Here is a 15,856-nt window from a genome sequence, read left to right as displayed (position 1 = left end):
ACGCACGCACGCACACACACACACACACACACACACACACACACACACACACACACACACACACACACACACACACACACACATCTATCTATCTATATGCATATACAGTATACAGTATCAATTATATACACATATAGATATGTAGATATAGATAGATAGTGATACGTTATGTATTGTTCCTTCGCGATGTCACAGTTTGTGAGTCTGTGTCTGATTCTGTTTATTTATTGAGGGTGAGAGCTGGTGTGTTTTTTTCCCCCATCAAAACAGGTATTTCAGAATGCATGAACACCAACCTGCATCATTTTCTTTCTCTCTGGCGTCTTTCTCTTTTTGTGGTGCTGGGAGTAGGACAAAAACCCACAAAAGCCCCGGCCTCAGTGCAGTACGATAAAGAGGCATAAAAATAATAATAATAGTAATAATAACGGTACAGTAGTAGCTCCTGCAAAAGTTTCGCCTCCGGGCACAGATCAGGGATCAGCTAATCCTTGCCAGATTCTGACCTTATAAGCCAATAGTGGGAAAAATACAAAACTGGCTTCAGCTCATTATCCAGGAATAAACAGAGTGTGTTTAGTGTAGTGTCGTGTAGTGCCGCTCCTCCACAGTCTCTGCTCACAGGCACGGCAGCCTTTGGACTATACAGGAGGCATTGTTACCGGATGAGTCATCGTCAGAACAGGGGGATGAAGAGGAGAGAGGAGTAGATGAGAGGACGAGGAGGGAGAAATAGTACTGGAGTAGGAGGAGAACAATTGTTAGAACTGGTAAGAGCGGTCCAGTACCTCCATGTAGTCCGGTGTGGTCCTCAGTCTGGCGACCGCCTCTCCGGCTCCCTGCTCACTCTGGTTGTTGCTACCACTGCCTCCCACCGAGTTGGCGGTGGTTACCACCGTTTGCTCTGGCCTGGCCTGGTCCTGTTTGGTGGGGTCCGGGGGTTGGTGGGGGTGAGGATACCGGGGTGGGGGCCGTGCGTACCTATCTGGCAGGTCTCGGAACTCGGGGGCGGTTATCCTGAAGAGGCAGTCCACCAAACCCACCTTCGGGGTGGGGCCCTGGCTGTCTATGACCGTCGGACAGAGGATCCCATTTCCGTGGAGGCCAGCAAGGGGTCCCATTGCCCCGGTGACTGTGCTGAGGGGCAATGGGGAAGACACGTCCAGAGTCCACTCCCTCTCTTTCTCTGTTGTTGAACGGTAGCCTCCTTCGCATTCTGTAGATCCTGCAAACTGCTGCTGCTGCGATAGTCGTTGCTTCACTGCTGCATCCAGCTCCTCTTTGTAGGCGGGGCTGCTGCTACACGCAAGTGCAGCCCTGGACGGATCTGAGCCTTTGGACCCAGGCTCAGGGGGCAGGATGGTGTCATAGACGTGGCTGTGTTCCGGTCCGGGGAGAGGCGGTGTCTGTGGGAGGCCGTGGTGGTGGTGGTGGTGGTGGTGGTGCGTCTGCTCTGTGAAGATCCCGCACTCCATCTGAATCCCAGCGAGGTCCACCTCTCCCTGGCGGCGGAACGGCAGCTTGTCCCTCCTTCGCAAGGCGTAGGCAATCAGAGCTGCTGCAGCGAAGAACGCAGAGACAAACAGCACCAGCAGGCTGAGGACTAACACTGACAATGGAATGGAATCCTTCCCTGGAGGGGGTGCCGGCCCTAGCCCCGGGCTGGGGTACCCAACCGAGATCCCCTTGTCTGGGGCTGTGGAAGTGGCTGTTTGCTCCCCCTGCTCCTGGTCCTCCTGGCGCTCCAGCTCTGGGCAGAGGAGCTCCATGGAGAGGGAGCGGAGGTCTATGCCCGTGGTCTCGTCTGGGGAATGACAAACCACCTCTCCCACCACCACCACAGCGCTCAGCCCCTCCAGCCAACGCTTCAGGGGAGCTGCCTCGCAGTTACACTCCCACGGGTTCTGCTGCAAATCCACCTGGAGAGGCACAAAACAAATCTGTCATCTTCCCTTGTGTGTATTGGAAAACTGGCTCTCGTCCTGCCGCTATGCAGTATGTAATAGACAGAGACAGTACTTGATCTCATATTGGGGTGTCACTTTGCAAAATGTAAACAAAAGTTTGCGGTTGATGCCGGCTGCTTTCAACTTTGTGACTCTCACTTCTGTTGAAGAACAGTCCAGTAGTTTGCTTTCCATATGTGAAAAGGTCTTATGAATATATGACAGTATCATTATAGAATTCCATTGATATTTATCTCCAGTGATGATAATGTATCTGACATATTTTCTTTGCTGCCTAATCATTTGATGATCCATTACTATCAAGTCTATATTGACTAGGGCTGGGTGCAATAACCGCAATACCGCCATACCGCCGGTATGTAACGCATACCGCGGTATCGGGTTCATTACCGCGATAAAAAAAAAAAAAAGAAAAAAAAACTTTTTTTAATTTATTTTTTTATGAAATGAAAAGTGTATCATAATAAACAGTGACGCTCAGTCAGTCTAATCATGCCAGCAACACAACAACACCAGAGGGAGTTCAAAAAACCATGTGCAACCCAGATTCGGCACAAACAAGGATTGATTGATTGATTAAAATATTTATTAACAGTTTGCAGAATTACACTACATTTCAAGCACAACTCAATACAAAGACTGTTAACTGTGAGTGGACACTTGTTTACAAGAGGGTCCACCAAAATTCATTTCACTCCTATGCCACAAAAATGTGGAACGCCCTACCAACTGTCATTAAGATGTAAATCCCTTGACTCCACCCACCCCTTTCCCCCCTCACTGTATATATAGAAGTGCATAGTGTACAAAATGATATGATGAATTGAAAATGGTGGACCCTCTTGTAAACAAGTGTAATGCTTTATGGCAGGGATATTCAATTAGATTAGGCCTCCTATGTGACACAGACCGAGTAGAAAAAAACGTGCCATTTTATCATGATTATTAGTGAGGACCTATTATATGAAGATAGGTTCAAAAGTGGTCCTTTAATGATTACCGTCATTATGGTAATCTCACAATTAATATCGCACACACCATACCTGTAACTTTTATTAGCCCCTCTTATTATTCCCAAAAAAAAAAAAAAAAATATATATATATATATATATATATATATATTTAGTATATATATTGCAACCATTCATTTCAATAGGCAAATTCACAGGGGTTGGAGGAATAAAGAGTGGAAAAACATAGTAGCTTGCTACTCGAGGCCACAATAATAAAGAATTGACCACGTAGAAAGTAGTAAAGACAAGATTGTCAAATAATTGATTACAAATTCTCTACACCAGTAAGTAAGTGTGTGCTATGCTCACGCACCTTATCCAGTTATCCCATGTGTGTTTTTCTGGAAAAAGCTAAGAGACCCTTTGGTTGTACAGTTTGTAGCATAAACTTGTAAATAAGCTAAGAGACCTTTTGGTTGTACCGTTTGTGGAAAAAGCTTGTAAATATCTAAGAAAGAAGAAAACCCTTTACCTGTACTTTTTTACATTTTTTTTCCTGTCTTGATCTACATTTACATCTTAACCCATTTAGACGTGAGACCGATTCTAAATCCTGACCTAAGTTTTGTGTGGCCTCACTTTAATTCCCATCTGGAAAGAATGTTGCCCACCCTATACTATGTCTATTTGCGTGCAGTGGTGTAATGGTGCTTTTTATTTCCTGTGGTACTGCATTTTAATGACACCACTGTGTACGCACTTCCTGGCACCACTTTATGGCTATAGACTGGACTCTGGAGCAAAGGAAGCTCTATCATGAGTAAAATATATAGCGGAAGTGGAGCCTCCTCCCCACTTCCGTTTCGTCTTTAGTCGCACAAATTTATCCTAAAATAAATCGAAATCTTCTAAGTATATATAGCTTGCTGCTTAGCAGAAATAGAAATAAAAAATAAGTGCTAAAGATATTTTAAACGGAACGGAAAGGGCAGCTTCCTTACTCGGAGGTGTAGTTCCAGACTCTATAGCATTCGGAGATTGTGGTATAGTTGTCTGGCTACGCTAGACTAATATCTGACAGACCCAGACCCAGTACTCACCTGTACCAGGCCGGTGAGGTGTTCCAGCACGCCCTCTACAGGTAGGCTCAGGAAGTGGTTGTTTCGAAGGTTCAGACGTGCTAGATTAATCCCAGAGAACACATGTAGCGGAAGGCTCCGCAGCAAGTTTGCATTTAGGAACAATAGCTGAAGGGAGGGCATGGAGTTAAAGGTCCCAGGATCCACCTCACGTATCTCATTGTATTCAAAATATAGGTATCTATGAAGAGAAGAAGACAGTGATAATTTCAGTGACTTTCAATTAATTTGTCCAACCGGTAAAAAGTGCTTGTTGGCTGTTGTCATGTTTATTTCTTATAACTATAAGTTTTGCCCGCACATCTAGAGTTCACACTTACTGTATGTTGCATCTCCAATCTGACCAATAAACCCATATATGGAGATATCTGTATCTGTCAGTCCCTTTTATGCCCATATATAGAGATCGCTGATGTGATGTCACGCGCTCCATGCGTAATTTGGTGTAATGGCTGACCTGAGCATGACAATGTGGTCCGTCCCAGAGATGTGTAGAGACAGCGCGGTCATGTGACCCATGCAGCGCTCGAGAGTGACACCCTGGAGTTTTAAATACATTGTTTTCAATGAGGGTGGCGCAAATATCAGCAATTTTAGGTATAGTATGTGTGCAACAATATGACAACTGTTTTAAAGTATTGTACAGTGACGACTAAAGTCTCTGTAATGTTTTTGTTATACTATTACTAAAAAACGATCTAAAGATCTAAAATAAAATGATGATAAGACCATTAAACCTGGGCTGTTGCCTTTCATTCACTGAAGTGACTGAAAGGCAGTATTCTCGCGATACTGCCTGCTCAGAAACCGAGGGGCACCCAGCTGCAGCATTGCAGAAACTCTTATTGCGCTCTTTCGAGACGTCGATATAATTACCGTATAATAATTTGCAAATCAGAACACAAGGTATCGAAATATCTTTTTTCAAATAATGTCTTCTTTCATTTGTCACAGTCATTAAAAAATGATGTTTGTTCATGCCTTGTATACTCGACTCCCATAGAGTCCAGTGCATTCCGTAAACTTCCGGTCCAGGGCTTTGTCACTATTAGGCTCCCCATAGCCTCGATACCCAGGCTTTCATTTCGTCTGCGCGAAAGATGAAAGCCTGGAAAAAGCCGTGGGCTGAACCAGTCTAAAAGTGGGAGTCAACCCTTCCGGGTGGTCGTCGCTCTAAATGATGTGACGTAGCGCTGCACTAGGGGGGAGAGGAGGGGCCGGGGGTGACGGACAGATCGATGAGATCCAATCAGGGTGCGCGCTTTTCTGAGGCGCGACCCTCCCATCTAGGCCAGAAATGTCTCTGCTTAGGTCAGGCTAGGCTCCCCATAGCCGCCCAGAGCTGCCATTGGACTGGCCGGCTGGCCCACCCACCGGCCAGTCCTGAGCTAAACACAAGCTCTGTGTGCACATGCTTGCAGGGAAAACTAAATAAGAGCTATGACAGGGATGGATTAAATGAACCATTGTCATATTTAAGCAGAGAAACACAGAATTTCCATACTTGGCAATGCTTTTATGATGCTCCAAGACAGTCCAATTTGTATGAGTGAGCATTTGCCATTATTCCCTATGGCCAGAAATGAGAGATTCTGTAGAGTTTGTTCCCTTTCCTAAATCAGTGACGCAACACTAATGTGCATCTGCACTGAGAATGTACTGGGGGAAATGGAAATAGGTTATCGCTGCAATAAAATGAAGCTCATATTGGGGTAAAAGCCTACCCCCCCCCCCCCCTCTTTCTCTGTCACTCTCTCACACACACACACACACACACACACACACACACACACACACACACACACACACACACACACACACACACACACACAATTGAGTCCAGAGCCATCCATTTATTGTCAGTACATCAGCTCCAGGTCGTATGTCTTGATTATACCACACATCACATCAGAGTCGGGCACCTACGGTTTTCACCTTTGGGAGAGTTGTTGTTCTTGTTCACAAATATTGGTTAAATAATTTTATCACAGGCCAGAGGGATAGCATGGTGAAATTAGTCAGATGGAAACGTTGCAGACCATTATTCTTGTTGACAAGATGGATGTGTGTTAGTAAAGCATGGGTATTGAATATAAAAAAACAAACAAAGTCATGGCCTGATTAGGTTGTTCAGTCAGCTTATGCATTATTTCAGATATTAATATTAATGCAGCACAGGTGATAGGAGTCACTGGTATTTGATTTGCTATGCACTTTAACTGTTACTGTTTCAGCTGACAACTGAATGTGGTTGATGTCACATAATGTTAAATTGATAGGCTAATAATAAGGATGGTATGCATTTCATAAACCTCTCATGTTAACATCAACAACATTCATTATGATACTGTAGTGGGTAGTGGGTCGACAGAAACAATATAATACACATATTGACATTGTTAAAGTAGCACTTTCAACTTTGTCATATAATTGTTCCTCCTCACTAATGCTCATTTTAATATGGGCACCTACTCACTCTTATTGGTGCATGGGCTGTGGACATCACGATGGGCATTACAAGATACTGTAATAGAAATTGAAGCCTTAATATTTGAACTCTTGTTTGAAATAGACGGATATGTCACCGTCTAATGAGCCAACCCGTTCTCACAACCAAGAGGTCACATTTTGCAGCTGTCAGTACAGTAAAACATCAACATTTGACATGATGTGCCAATCCATCGCATTTTGACAAAACTATGCCTAAATTGTCAGATATATCACAGCTCTGTCTTTTTTACTCCACTATTCGTCGCTATAGTACTACTATTTGTAAGAATGTGTTGCATGAGCACAGTGAGGACCAATTATATGAAGATGGGATGAAAATGGGTTAAGTGGTCCTTAAACACGTGTGCATGTATTGTTAACCTACACAACTACAGTGGCTACAGCTCTCTCTTGAGAAAGAAGAATGGTGGCATTCATTCTGTGAAATTGCACCATCAATACAATGATTATTAACATTCTTTATGTTGGCTGGCCAGGGGGAGACCAGTTTAGAGACCAGGATTACTGCATGTTTTTTGTGAGGGTACCTACCTACCTTAGGGGACACGGGGAGAACATGCATTCTCCACACAGAAAGGCCCTTTCGCCAACCCCGCCTCGGGTATGGGCACTGATGACGCGGAGGAGAGGACACGCAACCAGCGCCCACAGCGTCCCCAGAGGGAATCGAACTGAAGACCTTCTAGCTGTGAGGCGACAGCACTACCCACTGTGCCACCGTGTGCCCACCACCTACCCCTAGTTACATACATTTCTATAAATGTATAGTGGTAATAGTAACAATATAAGTAGTACTGCTTAAAAGCTCATTTTGACATAAATGCTTTCATACCCACTGTCTAACAGGAAGGCTGGTGCCAATTTCTCAACAACTAAAAATCCGCTTTGTAATCTTTTAGACTGTCCCAAGAGGCTCTTTATAAGTGATCAATAGGGTAAGCTTCTAAAAGTCCTGAACCTTTCCTTCAAATAAAGTGATCGTCACTTTGAGCTGGACAATAGAACTGCAGCCAAGATTGCTAAAGACCTTCAGTAAAATATGACAAAATATGCAAATCACTGCAATGGAGTTAGTATGCTTCACAGTTTTTCAAGTAACAACATTTGTAATAGAGAACCCATCTCATTTCTACAGCATAAACTCTTCCCTGCAGTGTTTATCAAATACTGCACTGTTTATTTGGATTAGAGGTAAAATATTTACATAACATTCTTGCTAAGGTTTGCATACATACACTATTTGCATATCTCCGCAAGCCTAATCTCTGACAACGATACATGTTGTGTATCATAAAAGCCCCCCCATGTAACTGCACATTCCTGAAATGTACCAGACATTTGAGAACCTTAACAACACTTCAGTATGCAAATAAAATATGCATTCATTCTCACTTTATCAGTCACACAGTAATTTTCAGCAGGCTGCCACCCCCACAGAGACATACCATCATGCACCGTTGCTAACAAATGACACAGCTGGAGAAGTACTGCCTTTCAATTCAATTTCAACTAAAGCAGCTTCATAATCAGATCCACATCCATGCCAGGCAATTTGAAGCATTTGAAAAGGGGATCCATTGTTTTTGCGCCGCTATTGCACAGAAATTCAGTTTCACACATTCAATCACAGATTCATGAATACGTGAGCTAAAATGGGATTTTAGTCCATAGCTGTATCTCAAGTGTACAGAAAATGTATTTAATGCCAAAAGCATTTTGTACGCATTGGATAAAACATGGCAAAATATCTCACCAATTTGTAACACATCAAAGATGCTTCTATGTACTGTAGGTGTTAAAATAAATCATACCTGAGGTTCTGAAGGCCTAGGAACATGTCAGGGCTCAGCCTCTCCAGGTTGTTCCCATTCAGGTAGAGGCTCCTCAGGCTTGGGAGACTGGAAAAGGCCCCTTCCTGGAGGTAGGAGATACGATTGTTCCCAAGGTGGAGAAGGTCTAGGCTGGAGAAGTTCCAGAAGTCTGACCGGTAGATCCTTTGAATGAGATTCCCGCTCAGGTAGAGCTTGCGGCCATTGAGCGGCCGTGGTGTGAGCTGGGATACATTGAGGAAGCCACTTTCCTTACAGTTGACAGTGAGACCCAGGTCTGTGATGTGCAGGTTGCAGGTGCAACCCAAGGGGCAGATGATGGGGATCGGGGGTCGCGTCTGGTAACCAGCCACAGGGGGGTTATGGTTGGGCAGCAGGCTGCGGGGTGTGGGGGGTGTCCTGGAGGGCCGTGGCCTCTTGGTCGGTCGGGGTTGCCTCTCTCTCTCTCTACGCTCTGCTGAGGAGGAGGAGGAAGAAGTGGATGAGGTGTGTGTGTTCTGGCGGGAGCCGTGGACCATGGAGGAGGGTTTAGTGGGTCTCACCCTGCCGGGGTGAGAGTTGGGCTTAGAGTTAGGCGGCAGATGTTGGGGCTGTGATCCACCAGGCAGACCTCCTCCTTCCGCTTGCAAGTCTTTATCGGGGAGGTCAGCACATAGCTCCTTCCGGGGGATCTCTCGCAAGTCCTTGCCATGGAGGTGGAAAGGGTACTCGCAGGTGACGTCCCCCACCACAGCCGTGTACGGAATCTGACCCAGCCACTGCTGCAGTTGCACTGCCTCACAGCCACAGTTCCAGGGGTTCTCTTCTAGCTGGATCTCCATCAGGGAGCGGCCCACATACTCCAGGGTCCCAGCATATGCCAGGCTCTTCAGACGGTTCCCCCGCAGATCCAGGTGGGTCAGAGACACAGATCTGGAACAGGAGGGAGGACGGTAGACAAGTAGACATTAATGGAAAAATGTGGAGCAAATGTAAAATGTAGAGCAAGTGCAATAGAAAACTAACAAAAGGTTCACAGTTATTACAATTATTACTGTTCAAGTAATTATTTTTATTTGATTTACCCCACCTTACAATAGAGAAAAAGCCTGAAAAAATTAATAATTACATTTCTGTCCCTCGTGGGAAACAGAACAGTTGGAAATTGTATCCGCTGCTATTTTTACTTACAGCGCACCTCCGCAATTCAGCAGCTTTGCAATATGGAAATCAGATTCTAACCTGAACAGATGAGCCGGCAAGACAGGGATCAGGTTGTCGTTGAGGATGAGAACCCGGAGCTTGTAGAGAAACCTTAGAGCCCCACTGTCGATGCGCTTGATCACGTTGTAGTCTGCCTGCAGGTTGGCAAAAAAACTGATGAAGTAGATGTAACTGCTGCAATGGGGAAGCAAATTGAACATAGCAGGAACAGCAGAACGGTACCAAAAGCCATTTATTTGAAGAGGGAGAAAACATGGCAAAAACACAGGGCTCAATAAGCCTCTTTCAGTGGAGCCACCTGGTAACTATTGACCATTACCGTTTCTTTCATTTGCAGCAATCTCTGACATTTGGTCAATAATCCTGTTAATTATGGATAATCAAACATTGATTATCATCCCGAGCCTACCTGGAGGTATTCCAGCGCCTCTAGGCCAGCGAATGTGTCATTTCGAAACAGCTCCAGTTTGTTTTCGTGAAGGTACAGACGTCTCAGCTTTGCCAACCCATGGAATGCTCCCACCCGGATGTCCTGGAGCGCATTGTTGCCGAGGTTTATCGACACTGCGTTGCTAAGGTGCTGAAATCCGTTGCTATAGAGACGCCTAAGAGAGTTCCTCTGCAGGTTCAGTTTGAAGGGGCGGATCCACGACTGTGACACCTGAGTGATTAATTAGTGGATTGATTGGTTATCTTAGTAATTACACTAATATGATAATAGAGAAACACCCATAAGCCGTGTTAGACACAGAATATTATAAGACTTAGAGATAGTGTATTAATAAGAGTGAGATTATCCCCCACCCACATGATTAAAATAACACACACAGTGCAGTATAGTGCTGCCATGTCCTGCGTATGTGACAGAACACATGAATAGTAATGACACAACGTTCCAATGACACAACGTTACCTGGCTGACATTGGTGAAGCTCCGTCCGTCACAGTGCACATGCAGGACGCCTTCTTTGACCTCGCACGTGCACGGCTCAAAGCACGGCTCGTCCACTTCCTCCTCAGAGTTGTCCACCAGAGGCGTATGTGTGGAGGTGGGGGTGGGGGTGGGGTTGTGCGAGGCCCGGGACACACACACACACCCCAGGGCCACTGCCAGAGCGACCCACCGCATTCTCCGGCTTCTCCCTCTCTCAGCTCAGCAGCCTGGGGCAGCAGCCCAGCATCGACCCTTCACCGCACTGCACACACATATAGGGACATACATGCAGTGCATGGACATGTGTGCAGGCACAATGATGCTATGTGTGTGCACGCACACACACACACACAATCACACCCACGCACAAACACGCACACACACACACACACACACACACACACACACACACAAGCACACACACACACACACACACACACACACACACGCACAAGCAGACACACACACACACACACACACACGTACGCACAGAGTTAAGGTAATACGTACAGCTTAGGCGGTAAAAGGTCATTAATCACAAAGATGAGCTCAGGACAAATCAGACTCATGATGTACTGCAGGCGACTACCACAGACAGAGAATGACATTTAAATCACGTGCAGTAGAATAACAGGGCAAAGATATTTACATTAAATTGCACTAATGATGCCTATAGGTCTCCTGGCGACCCCAGGAGTCACAACAGTTTGAACAGGACCATAACAAAGCAAGACATTATCAAAGAATAATAAATAACCTGAGGTGAGGTGTAGAACCTGAGAGAACATCTCAGCTCTGAGAACCTAATGAATTAATTAGAAGTGTAAAATATTGAGTGAAACAATCAGAGGCTAACAGGCAGGCTATTTCGCCTATAAATCGCACGTGGCCATTTTCAAGGGGCTTCTCAGACAAAGTTCAAAGAAGGCCTGCAATGAATACATATCATCTGCATTCTAAGATGCTCAGTGAAGCTGTAATGTCACGCACGTGTTGCTGTACCATATGCATTATGGATATGACTGAATGCAAATCAGATTCATAATGCCTTCGTCTAATGAATCGCTGGCTGCATAAAATACACAGTAATCAGGGAGCAGAAGGAAGGATGCTATATGAAAATACTTTATGTTACAGCCGTCAAACTCTATCTAGCCTGATTTGGTTAGCTATATCTTAATCAGATAGATTGATTGACAGCAAGCATGCAGGATAAGAAATAGCCTTTAATAAACCTAATGGTCACATCTAAATTCTAATCCAACCCAAGTAGGTAGAGTAGAGCCTGTGCATGATTAATGATGATGATGATGATGATGATGATGATGATGATGATGATGATAAAGTTGACAGCACAGTAACATCAAGACAGTGTGGAGAAAGTGAGAATTGCAGTAGCACCCTGATAAATAAATAAATAAATAAATACAAATACAAAAAAGATTAGATCCCAAGATGTGAATCCTCTGCATCGGGATTTCTCTCCTCAAGTCTTAATGAGATCTAAATTGGATAAGGCATCTTGGCCAGCCCGCATAGCGTTCAGCACCGCCATGCAAAATGCAATAATGATCCTGATGGTACGCTATAGCTGTAATCACACGGCAATAATCTACCATCAGTGAGGGAGACAAGGAGGAGGCAGTAAAAACATCACCGCCCGGGAGAGAGGAAGAGCAATCACAGAGATGATTATGATAGGGAGGATGAGAAACGCAGCAGAAATGAGAAGAGAAGGCGAAACTGGAAGAGCCAAAGGAGAGAGGGAGGGAGTCACAGACAAGAGATCGAGTGATGAGGAAGAGAGGATATGTACAAGCCAAGGGGAGAGGAGGTGTGGGCGCGAGGAGTGGGATTGCATAAGCAAGAAGGCAACGAGTCAGTCAGTCAAGTCTGCCACTCAGGAGATCTCCCAGTAAAACAGCTGAAATGTGATATTGATTACATCAAAGCCCTCCTCTCTCCCTCCCAGTGCACACAGTGTACTCCTGCCTCAAAGAAATAGCACTGGATTTGATCTGTGTTAGTGTGTGTGTGTGTGTGTGTGTGTGTTTGTGTGTGTGTGTGTGTGTGTGTGTGTGTGTGTGTGTGTGTGTGTGTGTGTGTGTGTGTGTGTGTGTGTGTGTGTGTGTGTGTGTGTGTGTGTGTGTGTGTGTGTGTGTGTGTGTGTGTGTGTGTGGGGATGAGTCCACAGATTGTACTCGCTATCAAATCAGTGCAGTGCAGTGAGGCATTACTTGTTATGATAAAACTATATACAAGATGACATACTGGACATAACCATCTGAGTAAAACCTGCAGTGCAAAACTCAATGTGAATTCCCTCCACCATTCGTATATACAATGTAGTGATGCTATATAGGAAGTCTTGTTCATTATTGTCCCTGTAGAGTTTGGAGGTCTACAACAATAAATCTAGGTCAACATGCTCAGATGGTGTTTGGCAAACTAGAAAACAATATGGACAACACAATGCTCTCTGAGTCCCATGGCATTTGTTGGAAGAAATAATGCAGTCATTCATCCCTGTTGACATATTGTTTATCACTATGAAGGGCCTTGAATGGTAGAGATATATTGATTATAGACAGCCCGATAGGTCCCTTGTGTTCAGGTTTGCTTTGGTGGGGGGCAATATCTCTAGTTAATGAGAAACACAGTCAACACTTAACCGGCTCCCTCTCTCTCTGCCTCCAATAAGCCAAGTGGTTTAGTCAGCATTGAGCAGGCCTACGTCATTATCATAACAAGAAACCGGACACTTTATATGTTGTTGACTGATTAGATAGCACAGCAAATCACAGTCAACACATTCAGTCAGTCAGTCTGTCTGTCTGTCTGTCTGTCTGTCTGTCTGTCTGTCTGTCTGTCTGTCTGTCTGTCTGTCTGTCTGTCTGTCTGTCTGTCTGTCTGTCAGTCAGTGAGTGACAGTCAGTCATGTCTCTTTGTCATACCTAATACCTGACTGGCTTGTAATTTCTTTCCGACCACACATTCATGCTGTTAACAGAGGACTGACACAGGTGTGGCTGTGCTCTTTCTTGAGTCTTTCTGACTGAGTTTGCTTTCGCCAGGTCATGCACATTGACGCAAACCAACGAGAGATGACCGTCCGTCACTGCCTATTCACCGCCATATTATTCATGTCACATAATTCCGGTGTCCACCTCTCCGTCCTCTCTGTCTGTCAGGCAACAGAGCGTCCGCCAAGCTTTACACAGCTTTACATGGGCCCCTGCTCCCAGTACAGACCAGCTATAATAAGACAAGCAGCATCAATGACCAAGTCTGGCTATACAGATCTGGATAGCCCACAGCCCTCCTAGAAAATCAATTAGTTCCCAACATCACTGCACACAAATTGTAACAGTGAGCGAAATTAAAGCATGTCCAATTAAATAGCCTAGTCATTAACGAACCCTATTAAGACGTTCACTCGGTTATGTATGAAAATCCTTGGCAGAGTAACGCAATCCAATTGCATTCCCCATTGTCTGTCTCTCCCCTCAGCCTCGCTGATCCACACAGCGACGCCGGTAGAGCAAGGATGCGGGTAATACTCACTCAGTTCGCCGCCAAAGAATTACGGAACGACCGAGAAAACACTTTAGGACCCGACTGTCGACATGTCGTTCACATTCAGCCGCACTCCTCTGGCGCTCTCTCTCTCTCTCTCTCTCTCTCTCTCCTCTCCTGTAGCGGCTGAAGCGGATGGGGGGGAGCAGGGGGACGTGATAAGACTGCAATGAGGTGGAGGAATAAAAAAAACGGCAGAGAAAAACGGTTGGCTTTAGAATGCAGGTCCGCTTCTCGCTCCCCTCTCTCTCTCTGTCTCTCTCTGTCTCTCGCTCTCGAGCGCTCAACAGTGCAGCCCGGGGAGAGCTGCGGCACGGGACCATGAACAAGCGAGTGATGCGCGGAATTCTACTGGGCTTCAATGAAGAACCACCAGCACCATGTCACCTCATTGCAAACAATTGGGTAATTAAAAGAAAAATGGGCAACGAAGGCGGCCCAGTTATTCACGCTAAAGGGGTGGTGCGCAACGTTATAGTTTGTAAATTATAGCGCTCAGAGAGTGTATAGTAGGCTATAGGCTATACAATTGTAGCCTACAGTAGGCCTACCTCCTCACAAAAGAAGCCAGTTCATCCTCATTATTAATAAGAAGATTATTGAGGACACAACGGACTAGTCGCAACAGACAATGAGGCCCCCATAAACTTTCCACGCACGTTGCCCCCATATGCAGCCTCGTAAAATACCCGGACCGTTCAGCTATACCGACAATAATTTATAATCTCATTAGTTTATTCATTTCTTCTTGCCCTTAAGCGCCGACGGATTTCGTGAAACCGGTGTGCGCACCGTACGCACGTGTCCGTGTGTGTGTGTGTGTGTGTGTGTGTGTGTGTGTGTGTGTGTGTGTGTGTGTGTGTGTGCGCGTGGTGTGCGTGTGTGTGTGTGTGTGTGTGTGTGTGTGTGTGTGTGTGTGTGTGTGTGTGTGTGTGTGTGTGTGTGTGTTACCATGGCGACCCGTGCCAGCTGGCATCATAGCACGCGCGGCATCATGAGCGGAGAAAACTGTGGTGACTTATGAGAGGAACGCCTCAGATTATGAAGAGGCCCGCATCAGTGCATCATGCATGCTTCATGGCCTACATCAAAACACCATGTCATGCCAATTAAATATGGAGGTGAGTGGGCGCAACAGATGTCACGGAGATCGAGACGAATCAAAGTTGTTCCTCTTCTGCATGGCCCTCCCCGCAGGATTCCTCCACAGACCAGTTAATCACAGCCTGTAGTTTACATCAATACTACCATTAAGTAGTAGTTATAGGGTCCAAAGGCCAACCTTAACAGTAAGGGGTCCCCGCCTCAAGGGACACATGGGATGCAGTGCCAGCGTTGAGGGAGGCATTCAAAAAGCATCCAAACATCAGTCAGTTGGCTGCATGGCCATAGAAAAATGATTTAATAACAACATGTCTTGCACATTGCTGAGCTGAAAGTTCAATTCGCAGTTCAATTTCACATTGATTTCAGTGTGCATTAAGGCGAATCACCTTGAGGTAATGGAGAGGTGCATCTCTCTCTGTTTCTCTCTCTCTTCTCTCACTCACTCACACACATGCACTCGCACGCTGCACGCACAAAACCTCTCCGTCTCTCTACCTGACTCTCCATCTCCCTACAGCGTTTGGTGGGGGAAGCTTTCCCGAGAGATTCCTATCAGAAACAGTAACAGAGATGGTTCCAGTAATATCAGGAAGATGTAGATGATGGTTATAGATTTCAGGGCTCTCAGGTGCATTAG

At 45.5% G+C, this 15,856-nt stretch overlaps 1 protein-coding gene across 1 annotated transcript; it reads right to left on the bottom strand.

Annotated features, from left to right (window-relative positions):
• Nucleotides 1-761: 761 nt before the first annotated feature.
• On the bottom strand, nt 762-10,737 carry LOC310877911 (SLIT and NTRK-like protein 3; the record flags this gene model as incomplete). The annotated part of the gene is made up of 6 exons (XM_083791907.1): nt 10,516-10,737; nt 10,012-10,263; nt 9,621-9,736; nt 8,382-9,311; nt 4,021-4,240; nt 762-1,919 (listed from the first exon to the last, which is right to left on the bottom strand). Exons 1-6 carry the CDS (start codon nt 10,729-10,731, stop codon nt 762-764), a joined length of 2,892 nt encoding a protein of 963 aa, XP_083648033.1. The 5' UTR covers nt 10,732-10,737.
• Between the last annotated feature and the right edge of the window lie 5,119 nt (nt 10,738-15,856).

The sequence above is a fragment of the Protomyctophum parallelum genome, assembly GCF_964188405.1.
Source record: "Protomyctophum parallelum genome assembly, chromosome: 20".
Lineage (NCBI taxonomy): Eukaryota > Metazoa > Chordata > Actinopteri > Myctophiformes > Myctophidae > Protomyctophum > Protomyctophum parallelum.
Note: the sequence above shows the minus strand (reverse complement) of the source record. Positions and strands in the feature narration are given on the sequence as shown.